The sequence below is a fragment of the Brassica napus genome, chromosome A6, assembly GCF_020379485.1.
Source record: "Brassica napus cultivar Da-Ae chromosome A6, Da-Ae, whole genome shotgun sequence".
NCBI classification, from domain to species: domain Eukaryota; kingdom Viridiplantae; phylum Streptophyta; class Magnoliopsida; order Brassicales; family Brassicaceae; genus Brassica; species Brassica napus.
Genome location: NC_063439.1, coordinates 1,322,048 through 1,337,560, shown reverse-complemented (window position 1 = coordinate 1,337,560; position 15,513 = coordinate 1,322,048). Strand labels below are relative to the sequence as shown.

General features: G+C 37.2%; 5 protein-coding genes across 5 annotated transcripts; 3 read left to right on the top strand and 2 right to left on the bottom strand.

Moving 5' to 3' along the window:
• Nucleotides 1-419: 419 nt before the first annotated feature.
• Nucleotides 420-1,642, bottom strand: LOC106345738 (60S ribosomal protein L37-2). Its single transcript, XM_013784909.3, has 4 exons — nt 1,511-1,642; nt 1,289-1,424; nt 826-927; nt 420-732 (listed from the first exon to the last, which is right to left on the bottom strand). The coding sequence occupies exons 1-4, from the start codon at nt 1,511-1,513 to the stop codon at nt 686-688; spliced, it is 288 nt and encodes a 95-aa protein (XP_013640363.1). The 5' UTR covers nt 1,514-1,642; the 3' UTR covers nt 420-685.
• Nucleotides 1,643-3,770: 2,128 nt separating this feature from the next.
• BNAA06G01630D (uncharacterized oxidoreductase At4g09670) lies at nt 3,771-6,628 on the top strand. Its single transcript, XM_013790793.3, has 2 exons — nt 3,771-5,309; nt 6,012-6,628. The coding sequence occupies exons 1-2, from the start codon at nt 4,839-4,841 to the stop codon at nt 6,624-6,626; spliced, it is 1,086 nt and encodes a 361-aa protein (XP_013646247.1). The 5' UTR covers nt 3,771-4,838; the 3' UTR covers nt 6,627-6,628.
• Nucleotides 6,629-7,448: 820 nt separating this feature from the next.
• On the top strand, nt 7,449-9,306 carry LOC106350969. The gene is made up of 6 exons (XM_013790792.3): nt 7,449-7,709; nt 7,788-7,920; nt 8,014-8,117; nt 8,192-8,336; nt 8,420-8,563; nt 8,628-9,306. Exons 1-6 carry the CDS (start codon nt 7,663-7,665, stop codon nt 9,078-9,080), a joined length of 1,026 nt encoding a protein of 341 aa, XP_013646246.1. The 5' UTR covers nt 7,449-7,662; the 3' UTR covers nt 9,081-9,306.
• Nucleotides 9,307-10,102: 796 nt separating this feature from the next.
• On the top strand, nt 10,103-13,464 carry LOC106345737 (protein ALTERED PHOSPHATE STARVATION RESPONSE 1-like). The gene is made up of 4 exons (XM_013784908.3): nt 10,103-11,355; nt 11,429-11,604; nt 12,106-12,329; nt 12,410-13,464. Exons 1-4 carry the CDS (start codon nt 10,236-10,238, stop codon nt 13,266-13,268), a joined length of 2,379 nt encoding a protein of 792 aa, XP_013640362.1. The 5' UTR covers nt 10,103-10,235; the 3' UTR covers nt 13,269-13,464.
• A 418-nt stretch (nt 13,465-13,882) lies between these two features.
• On the bottom strand, nt 13,883-15,507 carry LOC106345736 (xanthoxin dehydrogenase; the record flags this gene model as incomplete). Its single annotated transcript, XM_013784905.3, has 2 exons — nt 13,883-14,856; nt 15,311-15,507. Coding segments are annotated over 2 exons (1,008 nt in total), but the record flags the coding sequence as incomplete, so codon positions are not given.
• Between the last annotated feature and the right edge of the window lie 6 nt (nt 15,508-15,513).

The window sequence follows — 15,513 nt, the reverse complement described above, 5'->3', positions numbered from 1 at the left end:
CGACATTTAGAAACCAGCAATACATTGAACTTCTGTTTTCAAATAATTATCTTAACAAATATGTATAAATATCACCTTATAATAATGTTTTCAATTCGAGTTATGATATGATATAAACAAACTGTAAAGTAGCACTACAATATCTTCAACAGTAACAGCGAGCACCAATAAATCGGATTAGAACAAAGTGAATTGTAGTAGGAAAATATTCGAAATATAGTCCTTGATTGCAATCCCTTCTACACAATTTTTGTTTTTTTTTTTGTATACACAACTTCTACACAATCGCATTTTTTGTGACTTCTGCACAACCGAATTTAACTTTTATACTAATTAGATTCATTGACCATATAATAACAGTGCACACTTTAATTTGAAGGTATGATTTTACCGTACTAAATAAAACGAACAAGATCAAATTGCCAAAACAACCGAATAACAACTGCACGCAGCTGGACAGTTATGGACACAGTTGATAAAAGACTATCGAACATTGATGCATGGTCTAACACGAAATACATAATGGAACAATAGACTTGCAAATTGCAAAGGCAAAAGAAATCTCATCCAAGTTCAAAACTTTTATAAAAAAAAAAAAGTACACAACACAACGAAAAGATATTACTAATCAAATGACCAATAATAGTAATCCTGCGAACAAACTCAGAAGCACAAAAACTAAAGTTTAAGCTGAAGAAGCCGCTGCCTTGTTCCTTGGCTTAGCTTCGGTACCTAAGCAAGAGAAAAGGTTGCAATAGTTTAGATTACAAAAACACACAAGATTCAATCTGGCGAACGGTAAAAAAAGAAAACGCTAAAACATACCCTCTCTGAAACCAGTCTTGAACCTGCGAGGCACATTGCGAAGATACCTCATCCTTCCTGTTCCTGTAGTCTTTCTACGGATTGCCTTCACACTCCAGTTGTCTAATCAACAATAAATACACACATCAATCAGAAACTGATGGTTACTCAAATTCAAAAATACATCATTGTCACTAAAGAAATAAAAAATGAAATAAAGAAACCGAACATAAAGAGACTTAAGTAGAAACATATACTAATAAAAGTGTAAGAATGATTCAAAATATAAATGACAGACTAAAGAATGATGTGTCTGATTGTTACCACAGAAACACCAGTTCTGTCTGAAAATTAATGAGATTTGAGACTTAAACTAATTAAAATAAAGATTAATTAAAACACGAATCCAAACAAAAAAAAAGGATCCATTTCTCAATCGATAAGGAACAGCTGAGAGAGAGAGAAATGAGAGAGAGGAGCATACAGGTCCTCTTGCGAGCGGCGGGGTAAGCGCAGGCGGAGCAACGGCTCTTCTGGATGTGGAAACTGCGGCGGCCACATCTGACACAGAGAGTGTGACTCTTGTTCCTCCTCTTTCCGAAACTCCCTGTTCCCTTCGTCTGCAATCAACAAAATCAGCAAACAAGAAGATGAGAGAAGGCCCATAGAGGTAGTTAGAGATTGAGGTATGAGAATCGAAAATCACCATTGAAGCGGATGGATGCGCGTAAGAAACAAACTCTAGTTTCGGCGTCAAGAGACGAAAGTGACGGAGTCTACATATAAAGCTAGGGTTTTCTTCTCTTCCTTCTGTTTGTTTGTTAGGTTTCGGTATGGATCCAAAGGCCCATTAAGGCTTTTGGTGGATCTAAAGCCTGTGAGGGCTTATGTTTGGGCCTTTTCAAAAACCTATCCATATAGAAGTTTATAAATGTTTTTTTAGATCAATGCATTAGAAATTTAGAAATGTTTTTCTTTCCCTTGTCTACTTTATAGAAATTTAGAAAATTTTAAACGCATTATAACTTATATCTCTTAGACTTTTGTCCATTCAGAATGATAAGAAATAAGATGTTTCTTATACTAAAAGGAAAATAACTGAACAAAGACTTGCATTGATCTAGAAAGAATCTTTTAAACTTTTTGTTCATCTAAAATAGCAACGAATAATATGTTCGTATACTAAAAAAAACTGTTACTTTGTTTTAAGAAAATAATTGGGCACATGATTTGCATTTGGTTCATATTAATACCCATTTGTTAATTTGTAGTAGTATAGTAGATCTATCAAGAAAGCATGTGGTTTGAATCTTAGGTTTTCAAGAAAGGGAGTAGATGCGAATGCTTGGGGAACATTCTTATTCCATTAATGTGGTTTTTCTTCCAAGTATCAATTAAATGCTTATTTTCCATATACTCCCTCCGTTTTTTTAATATAAGTCGTTTTAGAATTATACACGTAGATTAAGAAATCATTAATTTTTTATATTTTCTAAACAAAAACATCATTAATTATTTACCTAACCACAAATCAACCAATAATAAAATAGAAGGTATATTATCATTGGTCATATAACATTAAGTGTTAATAAATTTTACATAGAAAACCGAAAACGTCATATAATTTGGAACATAAAAATTCCTCTAAAACGACTTATATAAAAAAACGGAGGGAGGGAGTATATGTTTGTCAGTTTTCCTTTTTTCGTTCCATCTTGTTTCCCTTTTAGAGCATCTCCAAAAAGGAACTCTATTTTGAAGTTTCCAAAACTTTATATTTGAAGTTTCAATATGTTCTTCTCCAAAAGTAAAACTTCAAACCTAACTTCAAAATTATTTATATTTTACACTATGATCCTTATGTTTGTCATAGTTGATGTAAATTCATAAAACTTCTATAAATAACTAATACATATATATAAATATTACAGAAATATTAATTAAAAAAAAATCTTACACTAAAATATAAAATTATAAATAAAAGTACATAATTAAATATTAAACTGCAAGCAAATATTACATTATTGCATAAAATTATTTCCATAATGCTCCCATATATGATCAACTATTTCGAAGTAAGAAATGATTCTCTTTATTTTTTATTTGTAGATTACGAGCCAAAAATTGTTGAAACCGGATATCCTCATAATATGTCTGCTGATAGTTTGATATCATCAAACGAAAAAAATCCTTGATCTTTTAAACGAAAGTACAACAAGCAGGGAAAAAGGTCATGAGATGATTGAATTACGACTGCAAAATGAAGCAAAAAAGTTAGCTTTTAAAGAAATAAAAGAGGAAAATAAAATATTGCTAAAAAACTTAGCTTCTATCGATGACGTTAATATTCGTGAATACATTCGATCTGAACAAGAAAGAATCATACGAAAAATGCGTCAAGAGCAACAACAACAATCATCTTCGGTTACACAAAATTTGTTGAACAATATTTTGGAGATTTTGGAGGTTCCGGAGCAAATTTACCAGACTATTAGTCTTGTTATAATATTTAAATTTGAGTAATAATTATGTCTTCATGTGTCTTTTTAATAAGTTTTTATTATGGTTTTTTGTAATATTCTTGTTGTTTAATTCTAGTTTTAAAATATTATAAATCTTGTTTTAATTTTTTGTTATTTAATTTCATGTGTAAAACTTAAGTTTATATAACAAATTTGAAATATTTATGAGATATAAAAGTTTTAAGGATTAAAACAATAAACAAAAAAAATATTTAAGAATTATAAATATGATGTATAATTGTAAGGACCAAAATGCAAATAAAAAGATGAAACTTCAAATTTGAAGTTTTGAAAAGTGAAACTCTATATTTGGAGTTTCACTCTTCAAAACTTCAAATTTGAAGTTTTGAAGTTCCTTTTTGGAGAGCAAAAAACTCTATATTTGGAGTTATAGAGTTTCTTTTGGAGATGCTCTTAACACATCTTCGTGACTACATCTATAAGTTTACGCAAATCGATTATTTTGAAGTTATCATACTAAAAGCTCGCTAGAAATCGCTAAGAGAAGTCATAAAACCATTCTCTGTTGAAGAAAACATTAATCCATATTGCTCTTCGTTCATGGTAACTTTCTTCTCTTTGTTTGTTTTCTTCAAAGAATTACATATTCAACAAAGAACATTGGTTCAAGACTTCACGTAACCACTTACGTTCCATTATATCAACTTGTTAACGTTCAAATACTTTGACATGCATAGGAGATTAATGACATAATCATTCAAAAAGAACTTCTTTTGTGCTTGAGACTAGGTTTGATCAAGTTTTTTTAATGAACTTTTAATTTTCTGTCCCGTTTAGGTGATTGTACCATTGCTAATTAAGTTCAACATTGAAGCTAGTCATTTCGTTGGCAGCTAAACCAGTGGCCTCTGTATCTGCCTTACTATTCTACGGTGGTCTTCTTCCGCGGAATCTTCAATTAAAAAGATTAACCGGCCGAGAATTTTCAATTGATGGCAATGACCACCTTGTCCGGTTTATCGTTTCTTTCCTAAATTGTGTATGTTAGTTTTCTTTTCTTCTATTAGAAAATAATTAATTGTATATATATATATAAATGTTTAACTATAATTCTAATGTTTGAATTATTATAAGTACTAATACAACTAATATTTATATATATAATATTTATAGTTTGGATATTTTGATACTCGTAATATTTGGTTTGGTTTCGGTTCAGATTCTTCAAATATGGGAAACCATGTACCGTTTTCGAAAATTTATGTTGGATCGGATTCGATTTAAAATTTGGATCAGATCCGGTTCAGAACTTTGGGTCCTGATAATTTGCCCACTGCCCAGGCTCGGTGGTAGGCAAGTGACTCCTTTGAAAACGATACTTTTCTAAAAAAAACTGCTATATCTTATTTCCCACCAAACGTACCAACTCCAGTTTTTTATTAGGTCTGCGTCTCGAGGTGTCTCAAGTATCATTGTTGACTTAAAGCTCCTCACATGTCTTGTCTTTCCTCCTGGATCTCTTGCTCTCTCATCTCTCTCTCGCAGTAGACTATGGCCACCGTCACCGATACGCCAATCCGAATTGGAGTAATGGGATGCGCAGAAATCGCTAGAACAGTCTCCCGTGCCATCGACCTCGCTCCAAACGCCACTATCGCAGCCGTTGCAAGCCGCTCTTTAGAGAAAGCCAAAACGTTTGCTACCGCCAATGGCTACAAACAATCTGTGAAGATCCACGGTTCCTACGAATCGATTCTTGAAGATCCAGAGGTTGATGCTCTTTACATTCCTCTTCCCACTAGCCTCCATGTCGAGTGGGCTGTACGTGCTGCCGAGAGTGGAAAGCACATCCTTCTGGAGAAGCCCGTGGCTATGAACGTAGCTGAGTTCGATAAGATTGTCGCGGCTTGTGAAAAGAACGGTGTTCAGATGATGGATGGTACCATGTGGGCTCATCATCCTAGAACGGCTAAGCTTAAGGAGTTCCTCTTCGATTCAGACCGTTTTGGTCAGCTCAAAAACGTAAGTACTCCATCAAAATACTATTCCGCTATTCGTTTGATTGTCAGATACAAAAGCTCTTGTTCTCATGATATATATACATAGTAGATGTTTTGGGTTTTTCTATTTTACGAAAAACCTCACTAATCATCAAATCAAGATTTTAGGAATTTGATTTCCGTTTTAAAAAACTAGTTTTATCTGTGTTTCCTATTTTATTTCAAAACATATAATCTACTTTTCATATAATATTTCTAAATTTTAAGATAAGAAGTAAAAAAAAATTTAAATAAATTCTTATTATGTAAGAAGAAATCGTTCTTTAAAAAATATAAAAATATTTTAAATGATTTAATAAAATTATAAAAAAGACTTTTAAAAATGGAGATACATATTTAGAAGTTTTAAAATCATTTTGCAAATGAATGAAATTTGGTAGGTTATAATCTAAGAAAAATAATTTAAGAAAATCAGTTTCACAAAAAAAAATATAAGGAAAACAATATTTAAAAGTTTTAAACTAAATCTACGTCCACTCAAAGGCATACAGTTTGCTTCATATAGAAATAGAAGATCCCGTTTCGATGATTAGTTTCTGGCTAGTGTAAAATGTCAAACAATAATACGTTACTCTACTTTGCTTCTCAGATTCCTAAGCAAACAACATAACTTATGTGGTTGCTTCTTCTCTTGAAAGTCTTCCTTATTGGACATGCACTGCAGATACATAGTTGCTTCTCATTAGCTGTGGATGAAGACTTTCTTAAAAACGACATCCGTGTGAAACCGAATCTTGATGGTCTCGGTGCGCTCGGAGACCTCGGATGGTACGCAATCCGAGCAGCGCTTTTCGCCAACAACTTCGAGCTTCCCAAAATCGTCGCTGCCTCACCAGGGACTGTTGTGAACGAGGCAGGAGTGATTCTCTCGTGTGGAGCGTCTCTGAGCTGGGAAGACGGACGAACCGCAAGCATATACTGCTCCTTTTTGGCAAACGTAGGGATGGAGATAAGTGCCGTTGGAACAAACGGCACACTTTGTGTTCAAGACTTTGTTATCCCATTTGAGGAGACCCATGCGACGTTCACCACTTGTTTGAAATCTGGGTTCAATGATCCATGGGTTAGTCGCCCGACCGAACACTCGGTTAAGACAGAGATCCCGCAAGAGGCGTGCATGGTGAGAGAATTTGCTAGGTTGGTTGGAGAGATCAAGAACAAAGGTGCGGAGCCTGACGGGTTTTGGCCAAACATTAGCCGGAAGACACAGCTGGTGGTTGATGCTATCAAAGAGTCTGTTGAAAAAAACTGTCAACAGATTAGTCTCTCTGGTCGTTGAAGCAAAAAAAGGCTCAAATTCTAATTTCTTGTTTCCAAAAACTTTGTTCATTCCATGGTGGCTTTTCAGGTTTCTCCAAACTTCTTTGTTTGTTTCGTTTCGTTTCGTTTCTTTCTTCGTTTTTTTTTTATAATAATAAACTCTTGGAGGGAAAAAAAGACTAAATCATCAAAGTTACAAGCAAGAGAAATGGCCAAAGAAAAGTTGTTCGGAATTAGACGCAACTGCGAGAAGAGAAATAATGTTTGTTTTTGTGGTTTGGTCTTTCGTGTATGGTTTTTGCATAGTATCCTATTTTCTTTATCTTTCAAATAAAATACCATCCTGTATATTAGCTTTGACCCAATTTACAATTAAAACTATTAACATGTGAACCGAGTCACTATATATGCATAATGTATTGAACTTGATCCAAAAAAAAATCTATAAAGAGCTAGAACACACGAAAGTCCTTAGCATTTCCCTCTTCTTAAGTTGGTTTACTTTGCTTCCCATGAAGTTATGGACTTCGTTTAATATTCTTGACTTAGTATGTGCCATGATGCTTACTATGATGTCTCGTGTGGTCCAACCATTACATGTGGGGTACTTATTTAACATAAGTCCCAATAAAACACTTTTAGTTTGACTATAGAACTGAATCTTAGGACATTTCTTTGTTTAACTACCTTTTAATACACCAAGAAAGATAAGATAAGAGCCAACAACGATGTTTCTTGGAAGTTTACAGCTTAAGTGCTTGTAAGCCAAGTAGCTCTGGATAATTTATTGAACTTGCTCACTAAGCTACATAGAATAAATAAGAGACCAAAAAGAAAGGCATTTCAAGAAAAGTCATTCTTCTTTTGGATAATCATTTTTCTTTAGTCTCTTCAGAAAGAAACTTTTTGGTTCGTTTCTTTGCTTCATAGCTTTTGTTATATTCTGATTCTGAGAATTACTTCGACTCTAGTCACTAAACCACCGGTTGATACTTTCGGATTTGCATATAAAGCATTGGATTTTTACCTTTTTTTCTGCCTCAAGAATCGAAAAAATGAAAATCTTTCTTAGGTGTTTCAAACCCAAATTCTACAAGAAATGGTTAGCTTTCTTTGTTCTTTGCTGAATGAGTGTTGAGGTATTTTCATTAACTATTAGTGTTGTTGAAATGAAATACAGTAAATCTGCAACAAGTTACATGAAGATTCGGCTAGAAATAGAAAGGAAAAGAAGGATTGCAATGATTAAGTTTCTGAAAATGGACATTGTGGAATTTCTCAAGAATGGCCTTGATTATGATGCTTATAGAAGAGTAAGAACTCACTTACCCTTCTTTCTATAACCATAACCCTAAGCTTCCTCTGTTATTGAGGGGTTTTAATCTGTTAATTACTTGTTATCCAAGGCAGAAGTATTACTTGAAGAGCTTAGAATTATATCGTGTTATGACATCCTTGAACGATTCTGCGATTGTATCTCAGAAAATCTCTCTCTTATGCTGAAGAAAAGGTTCTTAAATTTTTTCCCTTTTAATCTATTTTTTCACTACAAAAGCTCTCAATATTATTTTGGTTTCCTTTTAGGGAATGTCCTGAAGAATGCAGAGAAGCAGTTTCCTCTTTGATATATGCAGCTGCATGGATTCCTGATGTTCCTGAACTTAAGGATCTCAGGGCCGTGTTTACGCGTAGATTTGGGAGTTTCATTGTTTCTTCTGTCAATTATGAAGTTGGTTTATTATTAAACTTAATAATCTAAGGTTTTCTTCTTGCACGTATTGACACTATATTCTCTTTCTTGAAACCTTGTAGCTCGTTGAGAAAACTGAACTGAGAAGAAGACCATCACGTGAGCTCAAGATTCAGACAGTGAAAGACATTGCAAAAGAGTTTTCTATTGATTGGGATCCTACAGCTTTGAACCTGTTGCTGCTTAGACAAACTTCAGCTCTGCAAGTAAGTTTGTATACTTACCAAACTCTCAGCCTTTGTTGTTCTTATGTCTGGAAAACATGTGTAGATTGAGGATAAGGTCGAGACAGGAGCTGATGATCCGAATATTGAGAGAAAGAAAAGTATTGTTAATGATCAAAGTGAGAATGAGTCGGCTCTTTCACAGGCTTGGACAAGAGATTCATTGTCAAACCGTAGTTTAAGTTCGAGTTCAAGCTCAAGTTTCGGTTCTCCAAGAAGAGACACTGAAAAGAAGAAGAAGAAGAAGATTCTGCCTTACGGAATAATCTCTCCTTCAGAAACGAAACCAGGAGCTGGAAACGATGAGAAAGCACAAGAGGAGAAGTTAGAGAAGAAGAAGAGTATCGATCAAGAAAACTCTAAGTTACTTAAGCCACAAGGCAGCGAAAAGGAAGCTTCTTCAACAAGAAAGAACGAGAGAACGTCGTCCTTTCAGAGACCTAAGCTCTTGGATTATGATGATGTAGTGGCTCGGCTTGCAGCTCTTCGCCGGAGATAAGGTTTTCTAATTGTAATTAGCTAATTAGAATTCATTTCATTAATTATGTAAGTATATATCGTTGTTAGCTTGAAAATAGTATATTAGTTGTATCTTTTCACCAAAAAGTATTTGAGAATCAAATATCAAATGTAAAATATTTGATGTTTCTGTAAATTATTTTGACATATCCAAGTTGTTTTAATTTTATTGAAAAATAGTATACTTCAGTATTTAATTTTTATAATTTTTTGAAGAAAATAGTTTGTATTTTTAACTATTGTATATTTTAGTCAAAACATTATACATTTTAAAATAGAATGAATATGATTAGACTTTTGTTTTCGTGACAAAAGCATCGTACTAGTTTTATCGATTGAATATTAAGCAAAAAGCTTCTTCGTATGCTTGACAAGTAGACGACAGCGAGCAAGGGTGGTGAAGCCAAAGCCGGGATCTACAGAAAATGAACCTAAACTGTTCCCATGGGTCCCGTGAAAAGCATCTTCTCCGACAATTTAATTATAAACCACCTTTGCTTATTTAATTTTGCTTATCTTCCATAAAATTTAGTAATTTACACACCTAGAAAACAAAACAACTTCCATGATTTTGACTTTTGAGTAGTGGAAACGTTTAGATTAATAGCAAAAATTAAAACAGCTTCCATGAAATTCACAATAGCCTTTTCTATATTTAACCTATGTTTAGTGTCTTTAAAAAAATATTTTTGTCGTTAGTAATCAGATTTTGAATTGTAGCAAAGTTAGATTAATAGCAAAAATATTGGGCTCATCCATAAATCCTAGAGATTAGTTTAGCTTAGGCTTGAATCCTCCAAATTAAAAAATGCAAAAAAGAAAACAATTTTAAAAGTGAAAACGTTATATTCGTTCTTCACCTTTAACTTTGTCCACGTCATTACCAAGAGTAGCCGAACGACAAATGGAAATCTCAAGGGAAAGAAAAATGGAAAAAGAAAAGCAAAAATTGCCTTTTCTAACCACTAAACCGACGTCGTATAACCTTCCTCAATTATATTCTTACAAAACTTAACTCGAAAGCTCCCCACGAGTTTCAACTTTTTGTTCTCTCATATCTCTTTTGTCCTGTGATTAGATTAGATCGATCCGAAACTGTAACTGGTGAGAGAGAGAGAAGGAAGAAGAAGAAGACATGGGTTGTGCTCAATCCAAGATCGAGAACGAAGAAGCCGTTACTCGCTGCAAAGAGCGCAAACAGTTCATGAAAGACGCCGTCGTCGCTCGTAACGCCTTCGCCGCCGCGCACTCCGCTTACGCCATGGCTCTCAAGAACACCGGCGCCGCTCTCTCCGACTACGCCCACGGCGAGTTTCTCGTCTCCAATCACCACTCTTCCTCCTCCGCCGCCGCCGCCGCAGCTTCCTCCTCCCTCCCCGCCGCCGTATCTCCTCCTCCGCCTTCCTCCGCCGCCGTGATTTCCAACTCCGCCGCTTCCTCCTCCTCCGCCGCCGAGATCTCTCAGCCTATGCCGGACACCCTCCCGCCGCCTCCTCCTCCGCCGCCGCTGCCTCTCCAGCGGGCCGCCACCATGCCGGAGATGAACGGTAGATCCGGCGGTCCGCCGGGGAGTGGACTCAGCGGGACTATAATTGAGGAGGACGACGACGGCGACGATGACTCCGAGGTGGAGAATCACGACCGCTTGGTTAGGAAGTCGAAGAGCCGCGGTGGTAGCAGTAGAGGCAGGCCGATGATTGACGACTACCACCACCATCAAGAGGCTCCTCCTCCGCCTCTGCCTCAATCCATGGCGGCGAATCAAAGGCCGATTCCACCGCCACGTCAGCATCAGCAGCAAGAGCACTTGGTGTATGATTACTTCTTCGCGAGTGAGAACATACCTGGAACCACCTTAGAAGACACTCCTCCTCCTCCGCAGGCCAAACCTGCTCCTCCTCAGCCAGCTTCACCGTCCACGGATGAAGATGATGAATTAGAGGATGAGGAGGAGGAGGAGGAGGATGAGCCGGTGGTTGAACGGAAACCTCCCGTGGTGGTTGAGGAAAGGCCGAAGAGAGTGGAGGAACCGAGTGTTGAGCTTGAAAAAGTTGCTAACTTTAGAGGGATGAAGAAACCAATCGGCGGAGAGAGGAGAGGAGGAGGGAGGTTTCCGGCGACGGCGACGAACTTGGGGAATGTATTCAATGAGCTTGATGATAATTTCTTGAAAGCTTCTGAAAGTGCTCATGAGGTTTCCAAGATGCTTGAAGCCACCAGGCTCCATTACCACTCTAACTTTGCTGATAACAGAGGTATAGTTAGTGATCTCTATCCTCCAGTAAGATTCTATCATTAGCTAAAGATGATGTGTTTTTGTTTTTGTAGGTCACATTGATCACTCAGCTAGAGTGATGCGTGTTATTACATGGAACAGATCGTTTAGAGGATTACCAAATGCTGATGTTGGGAAAGATGATTTTGATTCTGAAGAGAATGAAACTCATGCTACTGTTCTTGACAAGTTGCTAGCATGGGAGAAGAAGCTCTACGACGAAGTTAAGGTAAAAACATATCAAACATCTCTCCTTTTATTGCTTGTGTTTGTCTCTTGAGGAAAGATTCTTGCAGCTATGTTTAGTCCCTCTTTAGTAGTCTCTTAGCTTAGCAAAGATGATGCATGTGTTAAGGCCTGCTGGTTCGGTTAGTTTGGTTCTGGTTATTTGGTTTTCGGTTAGTTCGGTTAGCACAATATCATGCCGAATTGACCAAACAGAAAATAGTTTCGGTTCGGTTAATGAAAATTCTACCAAAACTAACCGAAGTTGTCGGTTTCGGTTTAGTTTTGGTTAAAGTTTTGATGTTAAATTAGGTTAATTCGGGATTGTATGGTTTAGTTAGAATTTTTAAAACATGGAAAACCGGTTAGTTCGATCGCCGAAACCGAACCTATAACCGGATTTTGTTTAATCTACCGAACTGAACCAAACAAATCGGTTCAAATCCCAGCCCTGTTGTGTACATTGGAAGTCTGACTTAGGAATAAACTTTTGTTGTATTTTTAGTCTGGTGAGCTCATGAAGATCGAGTACCAAAGAAAGGTCGCTCACTTAAACCGGGTAAAGAAGCGAGGTGGCCACTCAGATTCACTAGAGAGAGCCAAAGCAGCAGTTAGCCAGCTGCACACACGATACATAGTCGACATGCAGTCCATGGACTCCACAGTCTCAGAGATCAACCGTCTCCGAGACGAACAGCTCTACGTCAAGCTCCTCCACCTCGTCGAGGCGTAAGTTATAATCATATTCCTTTTATGTTCTTGTGATCTTTTAAACGATACGATTCTGAATTTTTTTTTAATTGTTACAGAATGGGTAAGATGTGGGAGATGATGCAAATGCATCACCAGAGACAAGCCGAGATCTCCAAAGTTTTGAGATCACTAGACATATCGCAGGCGGTTAAAGAAACAAACGATCACCACCACGAACGCACCATCCAGCTCCTGGCCGTGGTCCAAGAGTGGCACACACAGTTTTGCAGGATGATAGATAACCAAAAGATGTATATAAAATCACTCGGCGGGTGGCTGAAGCTGAACCTCATCCCTATAGAGAGCACGCTCAAGGAGAAAGTATCATCGCCGCCACGTGTCCCAAACCCCGCTATACAGAAGCTCTTACACGTTTGGTACGACCGTTTGGACAAGATCCCCGACGAGATGGCGAGGACGGCGATCATCAACTTCGCGGCGGTGGTGAGCACGATCATGCAGCAGCAAGAGGAGGAGATGAAGCTGAGGGATAGGTGCGAGGAGACGAGGAAGGAGCTGGGGAGGAAGATCAGGCAGTTTGAGGATTGGTACCATAAGTATATGCAGAAGAGAGGGCCTGAGGATATGAATGCGGACGGGTCTGAAGGGGATAACGAGCATAAGGATGAGGTTGTCGTGAGGCAGTTCAACGTGGAGCAGATTAAGAAGAGGTTGGAGGAAGAGGAAGAAGCTTACCAGAGACAAAGCCAACAAGTTAGAGAGAAGTCTATTGCTAGTCTTAGAACTCGTCTTCCCGAGCTGTTTCAGGCGATGTCTGAGGTTGCGTATTCGTGTTCTGGTATGTATAGAGCGGTTGTTGCGTATGTGACTCAGCGGCAAAGCCAAAGCGAACGGCATCAGAAACCACCAAGCCAGGGACAAACTTCTGTAAGGACCGATGTAAGAGCAGAGTGATGTCTTTGTTTTTTTCTTTGGTCTGAATTTTTTCAGTACACACATATATACACAGCTCATAGCATATAGTTATCATTGTTTTTTTTATTTTAAATATTGTGTTTTGGGGTTTTATAAGGTTTGTTACGTCTGAAATATATAGACTTGATTTTTAATGAATTGTTCTCGAGTAATAAGAGTCTTTGTATGTGCTGCAGTTGTAGTTTTGTACAGTGAAAAATCTTTGTAATCCTATAAGTACTTCTATGTAGGTTAGGACATATTATCGGAACCAAAAGAGCTGAGCCAAATTAAGGGATTTAATTTGATGTATAATATGTTATTTGAATAAAAATAAAAATTGAATAGAAGCTGAATGAATATTCAAAATATTATATATGTTTTAAAATATTAGTTATATTTAAATTTTAAATTATCAAGATATTCAAAACTATAATTATAGTCTTGAAGATTTTATGAGAAGTTGTTTATGGGACACTCCCAATGTCCTCCATTAAAAATGAACATTTTATGAGAAATTGAGTATTAACATATTTAAGTCAACCAAAAGTCTAATTGTATGTTTGAATTCACTTAATGTTCAAATAAATCAAAAATTTAGTAAAGAGCATTAATTATTCTAAAAGCAAATAACATTCTTCCATGATTTTGTAAAAACTCTCTACAAATGCAATCATAAAGAGAAAAATCAAAATCACAACAATAAGCTCCACAGCTAAATTATTCGACACACACTGACACTAACACAACATTCATCAGCACATTAAAAATAAACGATCACCTAAAAACTTTAAAGGAGTGGTTAGTGCAAGTAAACCCACCATCAACCATCAGATTATCACCACTCACGTACCGCGACTCATCACTCGCAAGAAACAAAACCGCGTTGGCCACGTCATCAACCGTCAACTCAACACCTTTCAGATTCGCGTTCGCAGCCGCGAAACTCCTGAAACCAGCGACCACGCCTTCATTCCTCTCGTCCTCAGGCAAATGAGCCAACGCGAGGTTAGTCGCAACCGCGTAAGGAGAAACGCAGTTCACGCGTATCCCATGCTGTCCCAGCTCCGCCGCAACGCTCCTAGTCAAACCTAGAACCGCGTGCTTGGAACCGACGTAAGCGTGCGGACCGACGCCTCCGACAACACCACCAACGCTGCATAAAGAGACTATGGAGCCTTTCTTGGCGGGGATCATCACACGCGCCGCGTGTTTCATCCCTAGGAAAGCTCCTTTCACGTTGACGTTGAAGACGGTTTCGAACTCGGTTAAACTGTTGTTGCGGATGTCGGGGCAGGGTGCTCCGCTTACTCCTGCGTTGTTGATGAGTATGTCGAGGGTCCCGAAACGTTTGACGGCGAAGTCAACAGCGTTGCTGATGTCGTCTTCTTGTGTGACGTCACCGTGGATGAAACAAGCTGACTCATCATCCTCCGAGTTGGCTAACAGAGTTTTGAGTACTTTGTCTCCGAGATCGTCTTGGACGTCGAAGATGCAGACTTTGGCACCGTGCTTGTGGAAGAGACGAGCGATGCTTTCGCCTATCCCTGTGGCTCCTCCGGTTATCAATGCCACTTTGCCCAAAAGCCTGATTCAATGTAATAAATGAAACTTAGAAAAAATACAATAATTGTGTTAAAAGAACACACAATAATAATAATAATATTTACTTTTTTTTTGGTTAACGATAATAATATTTACTTTTAAAAAATAATTCATATAAAGACCAAAGTGTTTCAAAAAAAAAAAAAAGACCAAAGAGATCGAAACAAATAGAGATCAAAAGATTCGGCATGAGACAGAAGACATCCGAATCAGACAAAAACACAACTGAACAGATCTCAAATCTATTGTTCATCCGACCAAAAGACACTAGTGTAATGAAAATACATTCGATTGTGTTACTGGAAAATTGACTACACGGCATATAAAATTCAGAATTCAAATAAATAAATAAATGAAGATCGAAAGAGAGCAAATGATCAAAGAGCATTCAGAGAATATAAGAAGCAGATATGAGAAAGAAAGCGAAAAGGTGATACCTTTGAGAAGGGAGGGAAGAATGTTGAATGTTTTCAGTTGACATGATGATGATAGATAGATTCTGATCTTCTCTCTTCTTCTCCTTAATATGCGCCGCTTTGAAACCCTTCTCAAATGCTTCTCTACTCTCTCTATCTCTCTCTGTGGCTTTGATTAGATAAGCTTTGTTTGACACGTTTTTGTACAAATCCGAGTCTTAATC

Coding starts and splice junctions, on each gene's coding strand:
- LOC106345738 (XM_013784909.3), bottom strand. Junction 928..1,288: donor CGCCGCTCGCAAGAGGACCT/GTATGCTCCTCT, acceptor ATTGTTGATTAG/ACAACTGGAGTGTGAAGGCA. Junction 733..825: donor CAAGACTGGTTTCAGAGAGG/GTATGTTTTAGC, acceptor TCTCTTGCTTAG/GTACCGAAGCTAAGCCAAGG.
- BNAA06G01630D (XM_013790793.3), top strand. CDS start 4,839: ATGGCCACCGTCACCGATACGCCAATCCGAATTGGAGTAATGGGATGC. Junction 5,310..6,011: donor GTTTTGGTCAGCTCAAAAAC/GTAAGTACTCCA, acceptor CATGCACTGCAG/ATACATAGTTGCTTCTCATT.
- LOC106350969 (XM_013790792.3), top strand. CDS start 7,663: ATGAAAATCTTTCTTAGGTGTTTCAAACCCAAATTCTACAAGAAATG. Junction 8,118..8,191: donor TCTCTTATGCTGAAGAAAAG/GTTCTTAAATTT, acceptor GTTTCCTTTTAG/GGAATGTCCTGAAGAATGCA. Junction 8,337..8,419: donor TTTCTTCTGTCAATTATGAA/GTTGGTTTATTA, acceptor GAAACCTTGTAG/CTCGTTGAGAAAACTGAACT.
- LOC106345737 (XM_013784908.3), top strand. CDS start 10,236: ATGGGTTGTGCTCAATCCAAGATCGAGAACGAAGAAGCCGTTACTCGC. Junction 11,356..11,428: donor TAACTTTGCTGATAACAGAG/GTATAGTTAGTG, acceptor TTGTTTTTGTAG/GTCACATTGATCACTCAGCT. Junction 11,605..12,105: donor AGCTCTACGACGAAGTTAAG/GTAAAAACATAT, acceptor TTGTATTTTTAG/TCTGGTGAGCTCATGAAGAT.